General features: G+C 51.4%; 7 protein-coding genes across 7 annotated transcripts; 4 read left to right on the top strand and 3 right to left on the bottom strand.

The window, feature by feature from the left end:
• Nucleotides 1-654: 654 nt before the first annotated feature.
• On the bottom strand, nucleotides 655-3,282 carry AYL99_04694 (hypothetical protein; the record flags this gene model as incomplete). Its single annotated transcript, XM_018836206.1, has 5 exons — nucleotides 655-1,620; nucleotides 1,676-1,744; nucleotides 1,799-1,825; nucleotides 1,874-2,740; nucleotides 2,812-3,282. The coding sequence occupies 5 exons, from the start codon at nucleotides 3,280-3,282 to the stop codon at nucleotides 655-657; spliced, it is 2,400 nt and encodes a 799-aa protein (XP_018695856.1).
• Nucleotides 3,283-4,918: 1,636 nt separating this feature from the next.
• On the top strand, nucleotides 4,919-5,397 carry AYL99_04693 (hypothetical protein; the record flags this gene model as incomplete). Its single annotated transcript, XM_018836205.1, has 2 exons — nucleotides 4,919-5,068; nucleotides 5,122-5,397. 2 exons carry the CDS (start codon nucleotides 4,919-4,921, stop codon nucleotides 5,395-5,397), a joined length of 426 nt encoding a protein of 141 aa, XP_018695855.1.
• A 114-nt stretch (nucleotides 5,398-5,511) lies between these two features.
• On the top strand, nucleotides 5,512-6,906 carry AYL99_04692 (hypothetical protein; the record flags this gene model as incomplete). The annotated part of the gene is made up of 6 exons (XM_018836204.1): nucleotides 5,512-5,590; nucleotides 5,640-5,875; nucleotides 5,912-6,251; nucleotides 6,327-6,545; nucleotides 6,708-6,851; nucleotides 6,902-6,906. The coding sequence occupies 6 exons, from the start codon at nucleotides 5,512-5,514 to the stop codon at nucleotides 6,904-6,906; spliced, it is 1,023 nt and encodes a 340-aa protein (XP_018695854.1).
• A 1,064-nt stretch (nucleotides 6,907-7,970) lies between these two features.
• Nucleotides 7,971-8,978, bottom strand: AYL99_04691 (hypothetical protein; the record flags this gene model as incomplete). Its single annotated transcript, XM_018836203.1, has 5 exons — nucleotides 7,971-8,417; nucleotides 8,486-8,594; nucleotides 8,656-8,675; nucleotides 8,741-8,886; nucleotides 8,939-8,978. The coding sequence occupies 5 exons, from the start codon at nucleotides 8,976-8,978 to the stop codon at nucleotides 7,971-7,973; spliced, it is 762 nt and encodes a 253-aa protein (XP_018695853.1).
• A 1,026-nt stretch (nucleotides 8,979-10,004) lies between these two features.
• On the bottom strand, nucleotides 10,005-15,833 carry AYL99_04690 (hypothetical protein; the record flags this gene model as incomplete). The annotated part of the gene is made up of 1 exon (XM_018836202.1): nucleotides 10,005-15,833. The coding sequence occupies one exon, from the start codon at nucleotides 15,831-15,833 to the stop codon at nucleotides 10,005-10,007; it is 5,829 nt and encodes a 1,942-aa protein (XP_018695852.1).
• A 2,367-nt stretch (nucleotides 15,834-18,200) lies between these two features.
• On the top strand, nucleotides 18,201-21,002 carry AYL99_04689 (hypothetical protein; the record flags this gene model as incomplete). Its single annotated transcript, XM_018836201.1, has 1 exon — nucleotides 18,201-21,002. One exon carries the CDS (start codon nucleotides 18,201-18,203, stop codon nucleotides 21,000-21,002), a length of 2,802 nt encoding a protein of 933 aa, XP_018695851.1.
• A 1,415-nt stretch (nucleotides 21,003-22,417) lies between these two features.
• Nucleotides 22,418-24,661, top strand: AYL99_04688 (hypothetical protein; the record flags this gene model as incomplete). Its single annotated transcript, XM_018836200.1, has 1 exon — nucleotides 22,418-24,661. The coding sequence occupies one exon, from the start codon at nucleotides 22,418-22,420 to the stop codon at nucleotides 24,659-24,661; it is 2,244 nt and encodes a 747-aa protein (XP_018695850.1).
• Between the last annotated feature and the right edge of the window lie 632 nt (nucleotides 24,662-25,293).

Here is a 25,293-nt window from a genome sequence, read left to right as displayed (position 1 = left end):
TTGTGCAGGGACAAGATGACCTTGTGCCAGCTGTTGCTCTGGAGAATGCCAGTGAGGCAGATGCGAGAAATTGAACTGGCGATATGTAAATAAGAGATCCTTGAATAATCGACCAGCTGACTACCTTGTCTGTCTCTCTCGAATTGCTGTCAGATTTGAACGGCAATTCAGCACCGCGCTGTTGATCCTCCAAACCCTAGAAGCTGAAACATTATATTCGGCCGAGACTGAGCCGTTGGTGATGTTGGACTGCCGCTCAATGAGGAGAATGTATAGAGCTCATTCAGCAAGAGCTGCTGGCTTTCAGATGTGATATAAAACGCTTCAGGCATGCTCTGAGGCCCGGGGCACCAGTTCAATATCCAGAGGAAGCGAACCAAAACAACGGTTGTCGGTTGCCAAATATCCGCTGTTGGCACATTGGACTACATGTATATTCCGTGTTAGAGATAGAAGAAGCATCAACCGCATGTCATACGGGAACGAATTCAAGGTGTCGCATTTATTTACTCAGCTCCATACTCGATGCTATTCTGCTATCTCTGGTAGCCCATGGCCAATTGCAAGTTCAATGTGTAGCTCCCGCCCGATTCGATAGTTGATTGGAGGTGTATCTATGCCAACTTCTCTGTTCTCTGCCTTACCAACGACATTTCAAATGCCCATTGTCTCTCCCTTAACGTACGGCCTGCAGGTGTAGTCAGTATCGTACTGAAGATTGCCGTTCCAGAACTCTCCGTCTTTCTCCAGCAACTCCATCACTCGGATGGCAGTTTTCACATTGGTGAATTCGATCGATGCGCAGCCATCAGGTGTGTAGCTGTACTCGATGACATGTTGAGCATGTGGGTGCTTGATCTTGAATGGGATCATGTTGTAGGTGTATTCATCTACGTTGCTGATGAGGATGATCCGGGAAGCACCAGCCTTGCCCAAAACCTTGCACTCAAGCTCCTCGTTTCGGGGATATGTGGGATCTGTGGGCATCCAGCAACGAACAGCAACACCCTTGATCTTGAATCGGTTGGAATCGTTGTCTTTCCCAGGATTGGATTCTTGATGCTTGATCATCTTGTGCGCAGATTCTTCATAATTGAACACGAGTCGAGCAGTCATGAAAGTTGTCACTTTGCCGATAGGTGGAAACAGCTGAATAGACTCTAGAGAACCACCTTTGACGATGCTCAACACATCCGGCAAAGTACAGTTAACAGGAATGGCGTCAATCATGACGGTGCGATAGGCGTCAACCGTGCCAGCTGCATCCTCGGGAAGATAGCGCACCGGATGGTCAATGAATGGGCTATTTTGGCGCCAGGCAAGCCCATTCTCTTCAACGGCTTGCCACTTTTCTTGCTCACTTCTAAAAACTGGATTGTCTTTATTGATCATCCATTTCGGCTCTCCGTGAAGGTTATCGCCAACCTGAACAGTCATGCGAGATTTTGGCTGGGTCGCGACAGGAGGCACAGAATGGCTTGTAGGTTGGTTATTTTCATCGTTGCCGAGCGAAGGAGGTGGGCTGGGCCTGCTATCGTGCTCGCCGGTTGATGGCTTGCATGGTGTATCCTTCGGGAGGAGTCTCTCAGCTTTTGACAGATGCAGGTCTACTTTGTTTGACTATTTGAGCGTGTCAGTATATCTTGACTTTGACCCTAGCAAGATTCGAACAAACTTTCTCGTCCGAGACTTGCCGTTCTGTATCGTAACGTTTTTGCCCGTACTTAGCAAGGAATGCCGCTGGCTAAGTGAGAGTTAGTGTATTTCTTCAGATGAAGAGAAACGAAATGACAGTTACCAGCTCGAGGACAGGATTTTGCGCAGTCTACCCTGGTCAGCCAGCACTCACCAAGGAGGAATGTCTCTCGCTTACCAGAAGGCGGACTTGACGTTGACTCATGCTTGAACCTTCCCGTCGTCGATTACCATTTGCAGGATTTTTGACCGGGATCTCTTCCTTTGGGGGTTCCATGTCACTTCCGCCTTCAGTTTTGTCCTTCTCCTTTGATTCTTCAAGTGACTCTGGGGAGATGTCGATAAGCCTGTTGATACTTGGACGATGTCTGGTAGGAGTTGTTGGGGGTTTGCTATCGTCAGCGGTCTCGTCGATGGAGAAGTGCTTGCGAAGAGTTCGCCGTAAGATCGAATCGGCAGAATTGTCAAACGTGGGCTTCTTCAGCAGGTCAAGATTGTAGAGCTGCGTATCGTCCACGACACGGCTGGAAGACACGATAATCACGTCTGCCGTGTCCCTCTTGGCCACGAAGCTAGTTCCGGAACGTTCTTCTCCCGTATATTGTACCTTTGCTTTACATTGCTCTTTCTCCTTGGCAGCATCTTTGACTTTTTGATAGTCACGGTAAAACTCCCTTAAAGCCGCCTGTTCAGCAGCTTCCGACACGTCCGTCCCTCTCCGTGCAACAGAAGTGTCACAGTCCTTGGTGACGTTGTGTTTGATGATGGCACCTAGATTTTTGATTGTGGCTGTCATGCTCGCAATCTGTTGTTGGCTTTTCTTGAGCTGATCTTCGACCTCAGCACGTTGCCGAATCTGGAGGGCCAGAGCTGCCTTGGTCGCAGCGTGCGCTCGCTGCTCATTCGCAAGGGCTACACATAATGTTTCGCTGAAAGAAGTCGAGTCAGATAGACCTTGGCCGAAGGAATCCTTATCTGGCATGAACGTGGCAGAGGCGGGATCCATGGTTGGAACCTGAATCTGGGATGACACCAATTCCGGAGCCTGGACAAGTTATCAGCGAGACGGAGAGAATGACAAGCAGGCGACGAATAGAACTCTGCATGCAAACCTACATTGAAAGAGTTACTTTGTCGGTGCTGTCTCAAGACGACATTGGGTTCTTGGTGTACCTGAATCATGGAGAAGTTCTTTGTCGGGCTTGCAGCACCCTCAACCGCGGAACGGAGAGCGGCAGGGCCGAGGCGCAGACGAGAGTCACCAAGATCAGGCCTGATGTGTTTGTTGAAGAAGTTTGCATCGACTGAAGAAGAGTTTGAGTATGGTAGAGGGTTTTCAGGTGAGACATCGGCGAAGATCGTTGGGTTGCTCTGTGAAGAGCCGGTCGTCAGGGAAGCTGCTGCTCGAGGGAGCCTCTGGCGGAGCTGCTCATCAAGGTAGAGCTTTGCTGACTGGGTGAGGCTTTGGATATTGCTGACAGGATCAACCGGAGTGAACTTGAAGCTGCCCAGCTGGGATTGGTTGAGGTCCTGACGCTCCATCGGAGGGTACTTGAACAGCCGCTCAGATGCTCTGTTCATCGCCATGACAAGTCGCTGATCAGAGAGCGAGGACGATGCACATAAGGAGAAATGCAGAGGACCAAAGAATGATGCACGAGCCGATGAAGATGGGAACTGGGCTAGAGACAGTGACCAGACACAGGCCGGTGAGGTTTGAGGACTGGAAGTGGTTGGGCACGTGTAATTGTTCTTGTGTGGGATCAGAGGAAAGACCAGCCTTGTTCACACAGCTTCACAACTGCAACTGCGCCGACAAAGCTCCTTGTTGACAGCGAGTCCTCACTTCCCAGCACCTCCCTCCCTGAATGTTTCCGCCCTTGAACAATTGATCCAGAGATATCCCTCTGTTGAATAATCTCAGCACCCAGCATTCGGCCCAGACTCACCTTCCTCCCGATGTCGTCGCCGACCAGAGCCATGGCTTTCACATCCATCCGATGCTCCTGTTCGGTTACCTTCACATAAAGGCATTTTGCACAGTACTTCAACACAACAATGACCTTATTGCTTCCAACTTTGTCAAGTGCATTGAGCCCTTAACTGTTCCAATCGCTAATCACTGCGAAATTGCCAGGGAGATTGAAAGTCCTTCCTTGTTCGTGGCCATTAGTCTTTTCCTTGCGATAGTCGCACCCTCAGCAGCGGTGTCAGAGCTTCGAAGAGTGTTCCAGGGAAGGTGCTCGCTGAGCAGCTCAAGAATAAGCTCCCACAACGTGACAGTCTCAAGAAAATAAAAAAATAAAGAACTGTACATGGTTGAGAAAAGGTCGGAATGTTTCTCCAGAAGGCCGACGCTCAGATCCCAGCGGGCCCCTGAAGCTTCCGGTCAAGAGCGCCGATGGCCCGTGCCCACAAATGCCGATCGTCACACAGGTCATGCATGAAGACATCAGGCGACGTGACATTGGAATCTCCTCCCCTTCAACCGAAGTCGCTGAAGGACATTAAGGCAGCTGCTGGAGCGAATCATCAGTGCAGCAACTCACCCTCCTCCGCCTAAATCCTTAAGCAGAGTGGGAGGCTTCCAGCATCAGTGGCAGCGACCTCGTTTTCTGCAATGGCTGTGGCAACATGGTGGGCTGACACTACCTCATCGGCAAATGACCGTTGCGCCTTGATCCCCCCCCGCCTTGCCTGGGCTGACCAACATCCATCCGTTGTCGGGGCCACCTAGGAGCGTTGAAGCTCTAGAAGCCAGTGGGAGCTTTGTCCACTATCTTCTAGCGTGTCTTGGGTGCGGGAAGCTTAGAATGACTCCGACACAACATCTCTTGGGATCGACGTCAATGGCTGGTCACCATTCGTTGATGGTTCCACACGACGATCGACCCATGCCCATCATCCACGTTCTTCCCATCACAATTCACCGTCACCCACAGAACTAGGACCCCATGAGGAAGGACAACATGACAATGCAAGGATAGCCTGACGTCCTTTCGTCCTTCTGAATCAGAATATCTACCCCGGAAGGCATTTTGCGGACCATCCACCGGTAAGCGGTCGTCCTCCGTTGCTCCAGAATCCTGATTAAAAATATCCTGGGGAGAGTCTGTACGACCACCCATTCTTTTCCTGTGGCAATCTCGTTCCCATATATACTTCATCCCTGTCCTCATTGTTGTACTCAGGCCCAAGCACCCAATTGTTGTAGCTTACGGTCATGGAAAAAGCTAGTCCCAAGATCTCCGACTCCGACGATGCTCGTTACCCATCGGAGAATGAGAAACACATCGAAGGCGGTGTTCCTGTTGCTGTTGCCGCGGTCCCAGACCCAGACGAAGGCCTCAGTGAAGAGGAGCGGAAGCGTATCGTAAGCGACACTTCGTACGAGCTTCCGTGAGATCGGAAAACTGATACCTTTAGGATCGCAAACTGCTGTGGAAACTCGACATCCAGCTGATCCCATGGCTTTGCCTGCTCTACCTGATCTCCTTCTTGGACCGAACCAATATTGGAAATGCCAAAATCGACGGTCTTCAAGAAGACTTGAACCTAACTAATAACGAATACAATGACACCTTGACCATTTTCTTCATTTCGTATTCGTTGTTTGAGCCTTTGACGCAGATTTTGTTGAAGCGGTTCAGGCCGTCCAGATTCCTTCCTACGATCATGGTTCTATGGGGTGAGCAGGCTTAATCCAGCCAAATGTCCACCAAAATGGCTATTCCCTCCATTTGGTTCTGGTTTTTTTCATTTGCGTGCCAGTCCACTGATCAGAGTCCTATTTCCCCAGGCATCTGCATGACCACAATGGGCCTTGTCCACAACTTCTCCGGTCTCATGGCGGCGCGATGGTTCCTTGGCTTGACTGAAGCTGGCCTGTTTCCGGGTTCGTCAGATATTCCACGTCCTTGAGATTCATCCTGACCTCATCACAGGCGTCAATTACTACCTGTCCTGTTGGTACAGGCGCTCTGAATTTGGCATCCGAGCAGCCATCTTCTTCTCGGCAGCGGCTCTTGCCGGTTCATTTGGTGGCTTGCTAGCCGCGGCCATCGTCCAGATGGATGGTGTGGGAGGGAAGCCAGGCTGGGCATGGATCTTTATCCTGGAGGGTCTTGCGACGATCATCATTGCCGGGTTGTCATATTTCATGGCAAGTCTGATAGCGTCAGTCTAGATGGGACCTACGCAAGCTGACATAGTATAGGTCCACGATTTCCCGGATGAGGCCAAGTTTCTTAGTGAAGATGACCGGCGTCGCGTGATCCGGCGTCTGAAACTTGACAAGCAATCTAGCGCCGAGCACGAAGCATTCAAAATGCAATATTTCTGGGCAGCTGTCAAGGACTGGAAAACTTGGACCAGCGCCCTCATTTATCAAGGCTGTGATGGCGCGCTTTATGCTTTCAGTTTGTTCTTGCCTACAATTATTCAGCAAATGGGCTATAAAAGCATTCATGCACAGCTACTCAGTGTGCCACCTTATGCGGTGGCGGCGGCGACAACGATATTTGTCGGGTTTATTGCGGACAGGAGCAGAATGAGAGGTTCGGCTCACCTTCCCTTTTGACATTAACTCCTTCGCCCTTCACGTGACCTCCGGTGCTAACATCACGGGTTAGGCTACTGCAATATGGTGATGGCCTTTTTCGGCATAATCGGCTTCGCCATGCTTCTGGGCTCAGGAGAACCGCATGTCCAATACGCAGGTACGTTTTTGGGCGCTATGGGAATATATCCGTGCATTCCGAACACAATCACCTGGACGGCGAACAACGTTGAAGGTGTCTACAAGCGAGGTATTGCCCTAGGATTCGTGATTGGATGGGGTAACCTGAATGGTATGTGGAATCCCTGGAATCACTGCTCTCTTCTCTGCATTGGGTTCCGCACTCATATATACGGATTTCATGCCTCCTGGGTGTATTCCCGAACCACTGGAGTTTCTGGAGCAACGAGAGTACCCTGAAAGCATATACGACAATGCTGACAGCGTGGCATAGGAATCATGTCCAGCAACGTTTATCGTGCGCAAGACAAGCCTCGATTCCGACCCGGCCACGCCGTGGTCCTCGGCTACGAAGCTCTCTTCCTTCTGGGTGGCAGTATCCTGCAGCATGTCCTATTGAGGAGAGAGAATGCCAAGCGTAGGGCGGGTGAAAGGGATGTCTGGGTGGAAGGTAAGACTGAGGAGGAGATTGAGAAGTTGGGCGATATGAGGCCCGATTTCATCTACACTATCTAGTGTATCCAATGGTATTTCGGGGGTGGAGAATGGAGGGTTGACAGCCTTCGCTAGGAGCAGCAATAGAGGATGAATTCAAGTGCGTCGATGATCAAGGGGCAAAACGGGCTGGGGGCAACGCGGCGTTTCCAGCCGAGATGCAATTCCAGGTTCCCAAGACGAAAACGGGATGGTCTGTGCCAGCAGCGATGGCGGTGGTAGTTTTCGTCTGTAGAGCAACCTCGAATAAACACTTACAGACCTATCAGATGGCAGAGAATGGAGGGACAAAGACCAGGCGTCCCCAGCATTCTTTCTGGATGGCAGGTTCTCCTCGTTTCCCCCAATGCTGCGCTGCATTGGAAAGCTCTGCCGGCAGGGGTTTGGAATGCACGTCAGCTTGCAGAATCCTTCAGCTGCACGTTGATATTTGAGGAACCTGGACCTTTCATTCGCCTGAGCGAGTCCTTAGAAAGAGACACATGATCGAACCTCGCTAACATGCCCGCTGATGTTGCTTTGGGTACAAAATCTCATATCGTGTCCATTTTGCAGGAATCGGACTAACTATCCTGCTCAGAAAGTCTCAGCTGATACCATGACATACCATCCACCCACGTGAAGCCTCGTGCACAAACTCTCTCTGTATCTCTCTGGGGCACATGGACCATAACGTGTCCCTTCCCTTAACCACGAACGGTATAACACACACAACTTTCCCGGGTCCCGGGTCTCGGGTCTCGGGTCTGCCCTTTCTGTTCTTCATCAAACAGTCATTACAAAACGTTGAAGAAGTCGTCTCTTCGTGTCGTGTCAAACCGTATCTGCATCAATTCATTGGCTCATTGGTTCATTGCTCTTTGCTCTCGTGTTCGGCGAGTCGATCCGTGGTGGTGATTTTGACTTCCGGCCCGGATGGGGGGAATTGCTTATCCTGCAACAGGGGTTGTTGGCCATCAGCGCTCCGACCTTTCCACCTGAATCGTGACTGAGAGGTGGAGGACAACCCTGATACGACACAAGATAGAACAAGTCTGGTTACTTACGATCGTCTTCTCTCGCCCTCTCTGCGAAACTCCTCAATGATGCGGAGCATCTCCTTCCTCCCAGCAGAAGCGTCCACCCTCCTCCCACCCAGACTCATGCTGACCTTGGCGTCCGTTCGGACCATCAAGAGTCTTTTCAGCAGTAAATGCCGCATGTTAAGACAGACAAATACCCCGCAATCACTCGAGTTGTCCTGCAACGGGGAGTCTGTCAATGGAATGAACCTGAGAGGTCGGTTGATGAGCCTGGAGAATTTTTGGGTGACGTAGTGGGCCTCATTCTGGTTTCCGGGTGGCATGCTATCATAGTGGAATGCGACGCCGTCGACGATGGATACCAAGAGCAGTGACCAGTGTGTGCCGCCCTCGGCGATCGATGCCGAGTGGTTGTCGTTGATGGGGAGGAAAATATGTGTGACGTTGGTAAAGTCGGGAAGAGCGTCCTGTAAGGTAAATCAAGGTGAGGAAAGGGATCGATCGCAACAGGGCCGCATTCTGGTGGCAGAAATACCTTTATAGTCCGAGGATCTGGGGTCTGCATGAGCATGAAGGACATGGTGGGGCGGAGAAGGACAATGTGTGAGTGTTTGTAGTTGGTGAGGTATTCTCGTTCCAGATACCTGGCAGCAAATGCTCGTTAGGTCTGATATCTCTCGTTGGTAGGTTTTAGGACGTGCCTACTCTTCCCAGAATGAGATGACCTGTACAGGTAGCAGAACCGTCAGCCTCAGGAGCCTTGTCATCGTGGCAATGGACACAACCATACATTATCCGTTAACCAGTCATTCTTCAGCACTGATACGTCTTCTCTTGTCACTATATCCTCACTTTGTCTCAGTATATGATCTTGGTTGTAGGAAGCCATCAGGTGCAGGCATGGGACGCAGGAATACTGACATCGAACATCGTAATCTGTATGACCTTGGTCAGAACGAAACACAGGTGTGGGATCAAAGGCACTCACAGCTTAAGTATGCATCTTCTGGGGCAAGCTTCATGTCCATGACGTTTCAGTTAGCCAGAAGATACAACTATTTTGTATCACGTGTATGAGGTGCGGCAGCGATATGTGGCCATGGTGGGAGGGGTTGAAAGAAGTCCATCTTCATCTCTGCACCTACCGATCTACCAAACGCTCGACTCATTCGCCCTCCAAAAGGATGCAGATCAGGCATCTTGATCTACTTGCCAGTTGGTTTTCTGCTCAGTGCTGGGAATCTGAGGAAAGGGGGACAGCTGTTGTCGACGTCTGAAGGGTGAGGCTGCGGATTGCGGGATCGGTGATAGCTTCACGGCTCACCACTCACTGACGGGTCGACGAGGTTTCATGCTGAATTCATGGCAGGAGCAAAGGACAATGTCTATACAGAGACACCAAAATGGGCTGTCCACGTCGAGCGCCTCTCGCCTTCAAATGTTGGTTGAGCGGGATGAGTTTCTCGATCTGTTCCACCGTCTTCTGCGTGGTGGACTCCCTGCGTACGTCACTTCACTTCGCCCACTTCAGCCGCAGCCTCCACGCTCAACCACTGGGTAGTTATCAGCGCCTCCAAATATCAAAATAACTACTACTATGTCTACGAAGATTGTGTTGACGTGGAGGTGGTGACTTGTGCATATCTTAAGTTTGCTTTTCATTTTCTCTCTTCTGGGTAGAGCGTGTCCAACTAAGCGTCTCAGGCCATCTTCCATCAAGTCATGGCCGTTCTGATAATACTGTACATTTGCTCCCCTCCTTTTTTGCTTTGTGGTACATGTCAACGCCGGCCGTCCCCTGAATCCGCTAGAACGCTAGAACGACAAAGAAACTAAAAGAAAAATCCATCGTTGAAACCTGGTAAGCACTGTACTCGTCAAGCCAGCACGCCATCGTGGTCGAAAGGCACGTGCATTCCCCTGTAAAGATCGTCAATGATTCCTTATACGGAGAGCAATATGATCCTGCGCGTATCGGTGACTCATGTATTTTCCAGACCAGTTTATCCAAGACTTTGTCATGAGATACGCTATTGTGAGCCTCTGTGACCAGCTCATTCCGCCAATTTAGCGAAGTGCTTGTTCCAGATCCAGCCAATTTCTCTTGTCGGATCGTCTTGGTTGATCGCCAACCACAATTCTCCATGTTCAGCAATAATGTCGAAGATCTCCCCAATCACGTATGTGAGATAACGGAACCCGCCTTGCTGCCGGGAGCGGTCGATATTAAACTCGTAGACGCTAGCTGCAGTGAACAGAACCCCGGGCTCTCTTCGTGGCTCTGGATTCGTCGGTGGTGTCTCCACCTCCACATTCTCTTCCATGGGCATGGCGGAAGAGAATATACTGGCTCCACTTGTGGTCGGCAGATGGAGTTGTGACTGATTTGGTCCCGGAGACGCCGAATAGAATGTAGATGAGGATACATGACGCACGGCCATGGGAGATTCGGTTAATAATTCACCGAGTGATGGGGAGGGCGCCTCGAAGCTCAGTCGAGGAGCTGGCTGGATGCTGTCTGCCGAGAGTCCTGGACTAGTCCCTGGTCGAGATACATTCGTGCTGTTGACAGTATGAAGAGATGCAGAGACACCTCGACTTCCTGTCTCAGGAGTTTTGGGGATCCGTCCAGATGCAGCTGAGCCGGTCCGGATGCGCCCATTGGCAAATGTGGAAGAACTCCATTCGGTGTGGTCGTCACTTTGAGAACTCATGGGGCCTCCACTGTTCCGGTGATAGTGGTCCTTCAATGGCAACGGGGGCATATCTTCCGACGTTGATACAGATCGCTTTGGAGCGCTGTTCCATGACGGTTGACGGGGGGACTCATCACCCATCAGTGTCGACCCGGGAGTCAAGAACGAAACCATGTTAACCGCCTCTGCAAGCAATGACCCGTTGCAGATGCTCAGGGACAGTGCAGTTGCTTCCTGGAAATCAAAGTCTTCTTGCCAGTCTTTGATTAGATCGGCCTTTTCCAACTTGTCTAAGGGAATCTCCATTGCGGCCGAGAATTTTTGCCGGCACATGGCCAACCAATTGAGGTGCAGTTGCACAAGGTTGGCCTGACAAGCGTGAACAAGATCAGCCGTTGATCGGAGAAGTCGCTTCATTCTCTCTTTGGCTTCGAGGTTCAGAGCTTCCCATTGTTCCATACGCTCGGTCATCTTCTTGTCAATTTTTTCGCCTCTGTCTTTCTTGTTTTTGAATTGATTGTAGTCTAGAAGCCGCTTGTCCCGCTTCTGAATCAGTCCTTTGGAATCTGATCTAAACCTCTCCAGCATCGCGGCCGTCTTTTCCATAGGCTGGACAACGCGTCGTATGACCTGCTCATTGTGGTCGGGAAGTGCAATCGAATTGACGCCTCGAACAACAATAGCAAACTGTCGAAGTTTACTCTCGGCTTGCGTGTGGTTCGTGTGTCCAACATCAACCCAGGCCTCGGCTGCGGCTGCTAACTCACACAGGCGATTAACCCATTTGGTGATCTCTTCGATATAGCCCTGACAGTCCTTCGTAACCAAGAAAAGGTGCGCAATGTTGTTATCATAGCTGATCTTGAGCTTGGTATACTCTGGATCCTCATATATTTCATTGATGCCCACATGTTGCCTTAGTTTTTCTGCACGCCGACCAAACGCTTTGGTCAAGCCATTTCGAACATCGGACTCTTTCCGCTTGCGGTTGAGTACCTGGTCGACAAGCTCAGTATGCTTCTTGACTTCGTTGATCCGGACATTGACCTCAGTCACCTCAAGAGCAGCTCTGCGGATAAATTCGACGTCAGGATGAGTATTCGGCGTCGCCTCCAGAAGCTGATTGAGTAGGAGAGGATACTTGGTGATGCGCTGTATTGGTTTGACAAGAAGTGCATCCAAACTCCAAGCATTGGTAATGTCGCTCGAGTTCTCGCTGCATTCTTTAAGCCACTCTCGTACAGCGGCTGACGACTGCAGCGCCTCCAACCTCTTGTTTGCAGCATGCCGCGTTCGAATATAGTCGGTATAGACTTTCTCCATGTCAACCAGTGACGCTTCAAACGCGGTGCCCACCCGTGTAAGTTCGTCGCGCTCAAAGTCGTTCAATTCGCCACTGCCATCAAAAGAAGCTGCAGAGCTCTGGACTGTAGAGGTTCGATTGCCGTCCTTTCGTCGATCAGATCTTTCCATTATATAAGCTGGCCTGACGACCTGCTTCAAATAAGCCAGAAAGTCTTTGGAAAACTGTTGTACGAGATCCACATTGCCGAATATAATCTTGATATCCTCGTCATTTATGGCGGCAATAGCAGTTTGCTTGTAGATATCGCACAAGACTCTCATGTCTCTTTCGTAGGTATACTCAGTGTCCACCAACTCTTTAAGGACGTGTCTTCTTTGTTTCAGCCGCCGTCGCTCGGGACTTTGGTCATCGATTGAGGGCCGAGTATTATGCGAGCTGGATTGTATCGTCTGCTGATCCATGCTTGATCTGGCAGATATCTGAGAAAATGCTGTGAGCGGCCTAGCTGGTGGAGCAGTTTGGGGCATGGCTGGTCTTATGCCTGTTGGGGCAGACCAAGAAGTCTGATCAATGGTGGGCATTTTCACGAGCGGAGGCGGTGGTGGAGAATGAGATGGTGGGCGTGGAATGTTGCTTTCAGCACCCCCTGGTAGAGAATCGTCCGTCCGCTGTTCGAGTTCTTCATGCTTGACGTCCTGATAGGCTTCGGTTGTCGAGGTTCTTGATCCAGCCTCTGAGAAGATCTCGTGGGCCAAGGCAGATGGTTGCCTTTCTTCAGTCGGTGATTTCAGAGCAAACTGCATCCAATCGCCAACTGATGGAGAAGTCTCAGCCCAGTCTTCTGCACTGTCCAAGCTAGATTTGTATCGATGATGCGCTCGGAAGCTTGATGGTGGCAATGGCGGCGGCGGTTGGGTGACTTGACTTGAAGCGTGAATCTCTGGGGATCTGGTGTTATTGTCATAATTGTTTTCGCCCGTGTTATGACTGGACAATGGTTCTGCTTCGGCCTGAAAAGACTCCGGTGATTGCGGACGTGAAGATTCGAGCTGATCCCATTGACGAGTATACTCTTCTAGCTCCTCCAGACACAACCGCTGCACTCTCTCCTCATCTACGTTCTCCACGTCGGCCAAATCCGGCGAAGCCTGAATGATGCGATGATAAATATCATCTACGAGCTGTTGGTCGACGACCCCTGAAGACGTTTGCTGCTGGAGAACTTTATTCACTATCGTGTAGGCGTCACTTGCATGGTGCTCACCATTCGAGCCATCCCCCACGCTCAAGTGATCTGACGCTGAGTGTGAATCAGACTCTACGTGAGCAGCCTCTGCTTCGTTCTGGACCGGTGGAGGTGGTTGGACAACGGAGTGAGGCTCGTCGCCTGTCTCGGATTCGGGTGTATCTTCTATTGAAGACGTCCACGAACTCCTTCCTTCGCTTTGCTGGCGTGTGTGCTCCGGCTGAGACAGAGATACCAAGGGCCTATAACCTTTCTCGACAGCTTCATCGTCGTCGAGATATGTTGTGTCGCGAAGCATCAGATGAACAGAAACCTGATCAGCGTGATCAGAAAGCTCGCCGGACGCCTGGGAAGCGGACGACAGGGGTGAAGCAGAGTCCTGGCTTCGAAGCACATTAATTTGGCTGCGGAGTGACAGCCCAGCAGTCTGAAGCCGCGATGTATCCGTTTGCGGCTCGGCATCGATCATGGTGGCCTCAGTCGCCACAGTACCCTCTGTGACAGCGGATTGAGGCTCTTGGTCGTCATGTGTAGGTTGTAGATGTGTATTCAGGCTGAACGGAATTCCATTGAAGCCAGGCTCAGTATGACCAAGCGTAGGCGAGTCCACCTCACCAGCCGGATGTTGTGCATTTCCTTCTACGATTTTTAAAGCTGTTTGGGTGAACGCCCGTTGATCCTGTGAGCCCTCTCCGATGCCGGTGTAGAACGCACGCTCCTCGGATGTGTCGATTGGGGCTTCATTCACAACGACAGCAGGAATTTCGAGCGTTTCCTGTCGCTGGTCGGAACCGTCGGAATCTTCGAAGGAAGGCGTCAGACTATTTGGCCGACTGGCCGGGTTGCCGCGATTCTCTGGGTTGCCACCTTTCAGGTCCTGTCCTTCTCGGGATCGGCTCAGAGCTTGAGTGATTTTTAGCCGGCGAGCCTTCAGATCGATATCACTAAGCTCTGGAGGTCTCTGTCGCCTGAAAGCTTTTCTGTCACTTTGTTGCTTGGCCATGGTCTGGAACTTTTCAGCCATCTTCGCTCGAGACGCAGCTGTGGTGGCAGAGGACACGGGGAGTCTGGGCCTGGAGCTTCGGAGGGGCGGGGAAACCTTCGGCGGAGGGGCAATGATATTTGCTCGAAGAGAAGGACTCTTTTCACCATTCGCTGTGGTAGAGGGGCGCCCACGGTTATTTGGACTTTTTATTTGCACAGGAGATCGTGGCTGCCGCTTAGGACTGTGCTGCTTTCGCTCTCCTGATGGAGAAGGACTTGATGTCTTCAATCCCGATTCTAGAGCCCGGAAAGGGAGCTGTTGGTGAGGGACAATAGCTGGACGACCAGTCGGAGATATCGTTGCAGAGTCTGATGCGATACGTTGGTGTCTTGTACTCACTGGGATTCGAGATTGTGCGTTTATTTTCGTTGATGATTCGGCCGCATGTTTATGACTGCCGCCTCGGGCACTGGGGGACGGCGTTCGATCTTGCAAGAAGGCCCTCGAAGGCGGTCCAGACACATCACTACTTGCTCGCCGGTGTGGACGTCGGAAATGGGCATCGCCGTTAAAAGCGTACTCAGACATATGGGATTGCATCGCCGAAGGTGAGACTGGGAGACCTGGCGCTTGAATATGGCCACGTTTCGCTGGAAACATTGGATTGGGACTATGCATGGGGGATCCTTCTGAGCCTCGTCGCCGGCGAGCATTGTAGATGCCGTAGCCCGGAGCAGCTGGGAGATTGGCTGCAGAGGAAGGTACCTCACCAAACAGTAATTGTCGGCCAGCAGCCGGGACTTCGGGGTTGCTGGCTACTTGACTCAACCCGCCAACAGAGGACGGATCTCTGGAGTGACCAGACTTGTCATTCGATGCGGCTCTGAATCCCAATGCGCTCCCTGTTCTCCTCGAAGCATCTGCCATTCTTGATTGCGATCGCTTAATTGACGGGTGATAAGAGTGGGAAATCTCCACTGAAGCATATGGCATCGGGCTTGCGGTTCTCGAGGCGGGTCGGGAGACTTGTTGTGTGGGCAAAGGTGGGACGTCGTCAGGCGAAGCATCAAAACGGGCGACCAGATCTTTAAATGAAGCCTTCCTGGACTTCAAAGAATTAGGCATAGGCCCAGAAGATTTCGCATGTTCTCCTTCGTAACTCCCGTTAGGCAAAGTCTGGGTATTCAGCGATAGCTTCCTAGGACCCCCCGAGTTTTTGATTCCCCTTGCCATTCTGTCGTCGGCGGTGAAGCTGGATTTTCGAGCCGTGACGGGCGGGTCTTCTACCCGTTGAATCGGGTCCGTTCGTATGGCTTCTTGGTGCAGGGCCACCAGGGATGAATTCCCCAAAGGATCCTGATACTGGCGATAGAAATCGCGTGGGTCATTCTGGACATCCTCATTGGTGACAGAATCCAGCCTCGAGGTTGACCTTGACGTGTTAGAGAGTGATGACGTCCTAGAACGTTGAGTCGCAGGCTGTGATGCAGAGTAGGCTGTAGAGGGGAGGAATACCAATGATCGATTAGGCGACTGGAGTTGTGGGCCGGGGTTTCTGATCTGATCTGGCAGGTTGGTTTGCGACTGAGAAGATTGACGACGATGGTGGGCGGTGTAGTAGTTGCTCTGGTTCGACACCGCCGAAGGCATGTTGAGACGGCCCAAGTCAGGGAGACACCTTCCTTCTTGGACGGTGATGGTGAATACTACGGTGCAAATGCATGACCCAGGCTAGACATGGTTGGTTTCCGTGAAACTTCTCTTTTGTCCTTCTCTCTGCCGTCAAGATGTGATTGAGTGTGTCCTTCTCTTGTGCAAAACCTCATAAATGGGCACCAGTCGCTCAACAACCCGTCACCCCAGAGTCCAGGGCGGTGGACGCAGGAGAATAGCCCCGTGTTTGTTAAGCTTTCAGGCCAAAGACGTTTACGGTCTCGTTCGTTCGATGCGAAGAGCACGTTAATGGACTTGTCGTCGAGGTGCTGGCGAGAGATCGTGGGGAATTGTTTGTAGTTGTATCTGTCTTCAGTTGAAGGCGGGAAACGGGGTGCGCAGGGACACTTGACGTCTGTATTGCTGCTCCGACCAGGCCTGAGAGACGTGAAAACGCCCCTCGATCGACCAAAGATGTAGTGGAAATCAATGCAGGAGGAATCTTTATGCCGGAGAGAATAGAGATGGCATGGTCAGGCTGCGGAGCACGGTCATGCAAGAGATATGATGGTACAGGTAGATGTGGTTTGTGAATATGCCAACTAATATCGGACCAGCAAGCGCGGCATAGAGTGAATAGCGGCGCGGGCAGCACACTAATGTTCCTTTACTTACTAGTCGCGGGCGGTCCAGAGGGACTAGGCGGGCTCGACGGGTACGGGGACCTCAAGATCCAGGGTGCAATATTCAAGCATTGGCCATAGCCATAGGCGAAGGTTTAGCGATAACAGACTACGGACTACCTGAAGAGTGGGCGTCACCAGCGCCTCTTGCACATCCCGCACCTCCTGCTAAACTATTTCCATTGTTTGCAAACTGCCGGACATGGAAAGCCAGAGCAAGACAACAAAAAGGGTCTCATTTATCGATGAATTTTCATCTATAGGTCTAGCCCATGCCACCACAATGGCATTGTATCGTCCCTCCGTCAAGTGAGACCTCTGGGGATTCATCCTTTTTAGGCGGGATCATCGCTAGGTAAACTTCAGTTCTCTCCGCTCACCGTTCGCCAAGTCCCCAATTTTCCGGGAGCATTCCACTCACTATCCCCATTCAGCAGTACAGCGTAGACGACGAAGTGCCCACCATCATCATCACCGTTAACGGCTTGGATACGCCCTCAACGCCTATCTTCAGTTACCAGGGTTTATTGTCGGGTCGGAGCCAAACCACTCACCCCAGAAAGCACAATCTGCGGCTCACTAGGCACAGTGGCACCCTCTCCAATCGTCTTCTGCCACCTACTCGTATTTCAGCAACACTATGTTTGTCTGAAACCCTCTTCAACTTACAGGGGGATCTTGCGATCACGGTACGCGTTGATTGGAATTGGGTTAGGCTCTTTGACCTTGCTGACCGATACATGACAGCTGGAACGCGTTGAACGCTCCTACTGCAACATATCATACGTATATATCCCTGGCCCTTGTCGCGTCTACGCCCGAACCAGAAACACACGGGGCCTCCGGCCCCTCCAACTGAGAAACGCATCTTAATTTCCTCGAGGATGAATGTTGATTCTTATCGCGACTGGGGTAATTCCTGTCGAAGGGAAAGTATATTGATCTCCCTTGCGGAGAGAGTTTCCATATCCTTCGTCCTGGGGAAACGCGTCCATCCTTCCAAGCTTCTGCGACAGTCGCGTCTCACTCACACATGTAAATAATCGCGCTCATGGGCAGAAAACGGAAATGCGCACACGCTGCGTCCAATCGCCCTACCAAGCAACAGAAATCAGCCAATCACCATTCCGCCGACCCGCAGCCTCTTTTCGCCTCCGTACAACATGCTGTGCTATCATCCTACTATCCGAAGGTCTGCACGCTAAGGAGTTATCTACTGGCAGCCTTACCTCCCACGTCTCGTGCTCGAAGGCAGAGGCTTGCGACGTTTGGGAAGAACGATGCCGATAGCCTACTGGACACCTGCCTGGTGGGTGTGCTCAAAAACGCCTCTGTCTCTGTCAAAGAGTCTCGGAAAACCGACTTTGCTACATTCACTCAAAGCCAGTCCCGTGCCACAGATGCCAATACAGACCGAACGCAAACATGTTGTATAGACGAGGTAGGACACATGCCAGGTCGATGATTGCCAGTCATATGAGTTCCTGATTCATTGTTCCAGGTTGTCGACTTCGTCATTTGGTTGCTTTTCAAAAGCAATTTTGTCAATGGGGTTCGACCTCAGCACATTCTCTGCCATGGACTCCAACGAGGCAGAATTGTTCAGGATCAGGGATGTCAGCATGGGGAGCCGGCACCTTTTCTGCCTGGTATTCTCCGAAAACATCCCAATGACAATCTGATGACTCTGAAATCATCTCCGTGGCCTGATATCCTCTCCTTGCTGGGAGTTGACGGTGAAGTTATCTTTTCAAGCCTGCTCCTGGATTGTGGTGTCTTCACTCGGATAGCAAGTGGAAGAGGCAACTATTTTCAGTTGAGCGGTATTCCACTCTCGCAATTGCCTCAGATTCCACGTAAACCTCCAGCAAAGGGCATCTTGCCGAAGAGACGTGATTGTCAAGAGCGGCCACTTGGGGACATTCGCTTCGTCAGAAATCGCATGTTTTATGCTAGACCCTTCTCTAACGCTGTTGGCAAGGTCAAAGTAGGGCTTCACCATACTCATATTCTACAAAGATTGCCGGATGCTGCGCAACAGCACCAGGCAGTCCACCTTTTGAAGTACGTCTTTCCGCGCCAGTTCGATCTGCACAATGCTTTCACATCACTAGTTCAACCGAGCGAGACGGCGCATCGGTTCAAAGACTACACGGTCCGCGAACAGGAAATCACTGGACTGAAAAAAAAGTCGTTGACTTGGTCGCCACGTCGCCTTCGTGGTGATCCGATGCGCCTCGTCCAGAAAATCCATCAAAACCACAAATCATGTTCCTACAGCCAGCTCTTGAGACATTATTGCCCTCTACCGTCTATGGGCTATGAAGAGCCTCTCATCCAGAGGAACGGAAGACTATCGTCCACAGGAGCCTCTGGACTCTTCACCACACAGATCGAACCATCTGGGATGTCACGAACAAACTCGAACTTGACTTGGAGCAGTAACAACGGAGAGTCTTCGTTTTTACCACATTCAACTCCTCTGGCGAGGGTCTCGGCATTCTGCCGCTCGGTCATCTCTCATCTGCTCCCGCGCAACGCCTTTGGAACCGGCCCGGGCGGTCAGCAGAATTATGAAATGATGATGAACAGGATCGACGAATTTGTTCGAATGCGCCGATTTGAGACCATGAGCTTGCACGAGGTTGTCCAAGGAATGCATGTAAGGTCGATTGCGTGGCTAGTAGGACCAAAATGTTTAGATGGGAGACTGTCCAGGTCCGATTTCAAAAAGCGGCTCGAGATTTTTCACGAATTTGTCTACTACATCTTTGACTCTTTACTCATACCGATCATTCGAGCGCACTTTTATGTTACCGAAAGTTCCACCCACCGCTATCGGTTGTTCTATTTCCGGCAGGACGTATGGCGCAAACTCTCCGAGCCCACGCTTGCAGCACTGAGGCTGAACATGTATACTCCAATCGGACCAGGCCAAGCTCGGCAAAAGTTACAATCTCAAACATTGGGATATAGCCATCTTCGTCTGCTGCCGAAGGACCAAGGTGCAAGACCCATTACAAACTTGAGGCGACGTCAACCGAAGCTGAAGGGTGGGAAAAGACTTCTCGGAGACAGCATCAACGCCCAACTGGCCCCTGTCTTTCAAGTGCTCAACTTTGAACGAGGACGCAATCCTGCGCCGTTAGGCTCTGCCTTGTTATCAGTTGGTGACATTCACGGAAAGGTGGCGGGATTCAAGAAGGTAATCGGGTCGGAATCTCCTCTGTTTTTCGTCAAGGTTGATATCAAATCTTGCTTCGACACCATTCCCCAAGAACCTCTGCTGCGACTGGCCAGCTCTTTACTTATTGAAGCATCATACCGGACAACGAAACACCTTGAAGTCAAGGCGAGGAATTTTGGACGGTGCACAGTCCATGAAGGTGTGAGGCGACGCTTCGCGGGCATGGCCCGCCCAGCTGATACTTTTGCGGTGCTCTCGGAGGCATCAGTGTCCAACATAGCCTCCGGGAAACGCCATGTGGTCATCGCGGACACAGGAAACAACAGAATCTGGAATCGAGATTCCTTACTGGAGCTCCTCGAAAGTCATGTGGGAGACAGCATGATCAAGATTGGCAAAAAGTACATGAAGCAGATTGATGGCATTCCCCAAGGTTCAATTCTCAGCAGCCTTCTCTGCAGCTACTTTTACGGTGCATTCGAGCGGAACGAATTGGGATTTTTAATGCGGGAATCGTGCCTGCTATTGCGACTCATTGACGATTTCTTGTTGATCACGACGGACAACAAGCTTGCTCGACGGTTTCTCCAGGTTATGGCAAGTGGTGACCAGCACTACGGGATCCAGGTCAATGCCGAAAAGTCTCTGGTCAATTTTGACGTGACTATCAACGGGAAGAAAGTGCCACGAATTCACGGGAGCACCTTTTTCCCGTACTGTGGGATGGAAATCCACATGAAGACCTTGGAGTTGAGGAAAGACAGAGAGAAAAAAGACGCGTTTATCAGCAATGCACTGACAGTGGAAAGTGGTTCGAAACCCGGCATGACTTTGAAAAGGAAAATTCTGTCCTCTCTCAAACTGCAGATGCATGCCATGTTGCTGGACATGTCACTCAACAGCCGGAGCCAAGTAGTCTCGACACTGCTTGGGAATTTCATGGAGTCAGCGATGAAGATGCACCAGTATGTTACGGGATTGGCAGCCAGGAGACAACCGTCGCAGAAGCTCCTTCGAAGCGTGATGGAAGACCTCATCTCGGTGGGAAACAAGATTTGTTGCGAGAAGAATGGCAACAATGCGCAAGTCAGGCATGTCAGCCGGCGACAAATGTGCTGGATCGCCGCAGTGGCCTTTGAGAGTATTCTCGAGCGCAAACAGAGCCAGTATAAGGAGTTGCTGATCTGGTTGAGATCGCTGCGAGAAAGCACACAGCCCAGTATGAACATGGAAGAAGCAGCCATCGCACGGCTTCTGCAACAAAACGAGAAAGCATTTCGCAGCTATGTATATTGATAGACAGTAATGCAATGACTGGCCAGCCAGCTTTGCCATGGCGATAACACTGGAATGCTACGACTAGTCTGGACTGATGGATGGCATCTCGATCTGCTCTTGCCCGTCACACCAGCCACCTCAGATGCACAGGTAAAACACCCACCTGCCGCCTTCAACAACACCACTTCTCCCATCTTTCTACGTGCTGCTTTCAACTGATCTCCGTACTCCGTACTTCTTACTCCTTTACTTCGTAACCCCGTACCGTCTTCCAGGCGCGCCTCACCAACTGTTCTCTCGCTCATTTACACTTAGCGACGCTACAAGTGCATGCCTACAATAGGATAACCGAAGACACGGCCACGCCTGGCAGACCGAATTCAGATCTCAGACACACCCGCATTTGATGGTCGTGAAACAGCCACACTGCCTCAGCATCCGATCCTACCCCTTGCGATCTGCCCAATCCTGTCAGCGGCCGCATCTTTCTGCGAAACTCTGGCCAGAAGCCACGAGTCTCGGCGTGACGCCTGTCCCACCTACGACGCATCTCCTTGGGCATGAAACGCACCCGAAAACCTCATCTTGACGACTGACATTGGGGGACAAGATATATACTCCTTTGACATCCCCGGACGTGGACGGCACGAGCTCGTCTCGATTGCATCAGGGATTTCCTGCCGAGCACCACAAGTGCGACGGACCCTCCAACCATCGGTGGGCCATGACGGACACTTGCTAATCCTTGAAACCTCCCCAATCGATGTCCGCCAACCCACAGCAGAAATCCTGCCAGCCACCCTTGGAATTCACCAACTTTCCAACTCTTTGTGGCGGTCGCAGCATCGGTGCTACAGTTCTCCGGCCAGGCCACCCCTGGTCTAACTCCTGACAGCCAGTCACTTCAGATGGAGGAGCCCCTAACTCGGCCAGTCCTTCCCCATGTTTGGCATAGTCTCCTGGCTGGAGCCCTGCCACCGTCATGCCCGTCCTCCACAATGTCAGCACCTTGCGCAATCCCACCAATCGCCCCAACACCCTTACCAGGGGCTGGGCGGACGGCACCATTGGGAAGTATCCCAGTTGTTCGCGATCAAGCTTCGGCGTTGAAGTTGGCGGACCTTGGAATAATTGTCGAGGTCGACTGGGAGGACAACGTCAGGCATACATCGACACTCGTTTCTTCAGAGCGAGCACACCGTCGACATGCAGATATAACAACATTGTGTGAACCAGATCACTTCGTCATCAACACCTCTCGTTGCTCGGAAATTGGCTTCGCCCCGCTAACTGCAGAACTTCTCGAGACCTATACACGAAAAGCCCACAATTGCTACCACCTCAATGATTTCTCTTTGAAGTCAGTGCAAGGCTCAGACCTTGAAATCCGCTCGCTTACTGCATTGTCGAACGTCCATAATATCCTTAGCACCATGTCCACGACCGTTACCAGCGTGCCAGGCTCACCTCCTGACCTGTCCGCGTCTCGTTCCTCAAAATCGTCGTCTTATTCCTCCACCTTTTCGAGTCCTGATGGCTTGGACACAGACATAATCAACTTTGAGGAGATTGGCTTGGAAGACGACAAACATGCAACGCCGAGATTTTGTCATTCGCGCGATGTCTCGACGCAGTCCGTTGGCTCGCAGCACGAACTCATGAAGACGAAAGACCCTGGCGTGGACGAGAAGAGGCCCACGCTCCCACAACTACAGACCCAAATCTCGATGTCAGGATCGAGGCACGACTCAGCACCACCACGAGGAGCTGGCTCGAGACTGGCAACTTTTAAGCGCGGGTTCACGAGCCCGGAGACATTTTATTCCAGCATGAGGACCAGATCGTCATCTCCTCCAGAGCGAAGGAACCACGCGTCCTTCTCGACTCCCTCGCTCAGTGCTGGTGGTCTTCAACCAATTCCCCAATCACCGGCAAACTCTCTAGGACTGCAAGCTCGGCGTGCCTCGTGGCAGCCCCAAAGAAAAACGGTCAAAGAATTAGAGGCAGAATACCATGATTCCGACGATGAGCTCCCTGAGGATGCGAGTCTGTGGAACGTCCCCCTCTCCCCTCATGCTGCAGGACAAAGGTCACACCGTTCCAGCTTTCGTGGAAGCCCGGAAAGAGATCAGCCAGCTCCGAGTCCGCGCCCTATACCTCTTGAACATGCCAGAACAGCTCCGGAAGCACCTCCGCGGCCTGGACGTCACCCCCAAAGCCTACCAAAGAACAGAGGCGCCGTCCCAAGGTCGGTCTCACTCACACCTACAACCTCGAATCCGTCGTCCCCACGCAAAGCTGGCCACGCTCTCAATGGCAGGACAAAATCGTGGAACATTGCCATGGCCGATTTGAGTGAGGAAGCAAGAATCATCTCTGAAGCGTTGGAATATCATGCCGAGGCGAAGGAACAGGAACGGCTCGAGAGAGTCCGAGGGGGTTCGTCACGGGGCAGCTCTGAAACTTCAATGGATCGTGGTTCGAGATCCTCGTCCATTCAGCTTCCTCCGATCCAAAAGAGTGCACTGGATTTCATGCCGATTTCCAAGGAAAAGGAGGCTATCTTGTCGCGGACGAGACCATCCTGGTTACCACCAAAAGACCCGAAGGAGGAGAGACGGCATTTGAGAGAATACCAACGAATGATGGCGGCATCAATTGAGGCCGAGAAGAAGCGTCGTACGAAGCTGCAGGTTCAGCAATGCGAAAAGGATGACACCCGGGAGTCCTTGAATCGGATTTGGCATTATTATGTGGAGGAGACTACGGACATCACAACCATCGACAAACGAGTCAATGACCTTTGCTGGCGCGGAGTCAGTCCCAATCTTCGCGGAAAGGTTTGGCAAAGAGCTGTGGGCAATCCTCTGGGTCTTACTGTCCAGAGCTACGAGAAAGCTTTGCAACGAGCAAAGGAAATTAAAAAGCGAGGGGGCGGCCAGCTTGACCGAGACGAAAGGAGCATGGAACGATGGTTTGTCGATATCGAACGAGACGCCGAGACGGCTTTTCCTGAGCTCAACCTTTTCCAAAGGAACGGACCACTCTGGCAGGATCTCATAGACGTTTGCGAAGCATATGCATGCTACCGAAGTGACGTGGGATACATCTATGGGATCCAACTTATCGCAGCATTACTGTTGCTGCAGCTGTCGACCCCTAAAGACGCCTTTATCCTGCTGGCCAACTGTCTCAACCGGGTGGTGCCGTTGGCATTTCAGACCGATGACACGGCTATTACGAATCGCACTTATAATCACGCCGTGTCGACTTTGGGCATCAAATTCCCCCGTTTGTATGAATATCTCTTTGGTTCCGTCGAACAAGGGGGCCTTGGTTTTCGCGGTGAAGAAGTTTTTGAGCCAATGCTCCGGACAATCTTTTCCAATGGGCTGGATGTCGACCGCCTATGTCGGATCTGGGACATATGGATCTTTGAGGGTGACCGGACATTGGCCAGCGCGGCGGTGGCCGTCCTGGGCAGCCTTCAACAACAGCTCTTCGATGTCCAGGGTGACGCTGATCTGAAAAGACGCAACATTCAGGAGATGTTGGGATGGGGTCCTTTCAAGCGTCTCCCTCACTCCGGGCATTGGGACCTCCAGTCGGTCGGAGATGAAGACAAGTTTGTGGAAGAAGTGCGGCTTGCGGGGACGCTTGACTACACCGGCAAATAAATACTAGTGACGACAGTGTACACAACGTTTGTACAGACGAACATTCATAAGGATCTTTGACAGCGGGGAGGCGCTTTGATTCTATGGTATTACTTTTTAATCAACGACGGCCTGACCACGACAATTTTCTCCAGAGGATGGAAGAATTATTTTGGACACATTGGTATCTTTGGATTGACACTGCTTTTGCTGTCCGCTCTAATGATTGAGTGCGGCTGAGAAGATGGGACGCCCCCTTCTATGACTGCGCAAAGTTATAATGCAAAAGATATTATTCATGCCCTGCCGATTCATTCGTCTTGGGCGTTCCAAAATGCGATGATCGATGATCGTAACCATGGAAGTAGAGATTTGTCAACACCAAACCCTTGTCACGAAACGCTAATTCCACTGTTTCCGTTCCGCTTGTGTAACAGCTCACCAGGAGAAGAAAACATGTCTCAACCCCGTCACAGGCCTATGCCCAGCAATGCCGGAGAGGTGAACAGGCCGTCAGAGTCATGAATGCAATCTATCGTTTTTCTTATGTGTGGCCCAAGTGCACGTTGAGCTCTCTATTCAGCAATACTCCCGAGTGCTGCTACCCTTTCAGATATTCGCTTGCCAGAAAGCAGAAGAAAGTCAGAAAAAGA

The sequence above is a fragment of the Fonsecaea erecta genome, assembly GCF_001651985.1.
Source record: "Fonsecaea erecta strain CBS 125763 chromosome Unknown Scaff3, whole genome shotgun sequence".
NCBI lineage: Eukaryota > Fungi > Ascomycota > Eurotiomycetes > Chaetothyriales > Herpotrichiellaceae > Fonsecaea > Fonsecaea erecta.
The sequence above is the reverse complement of the archived record's forward strand: the minus strand, read 5'-3'. Positions and strand labels throughout refer to the sequence as shown.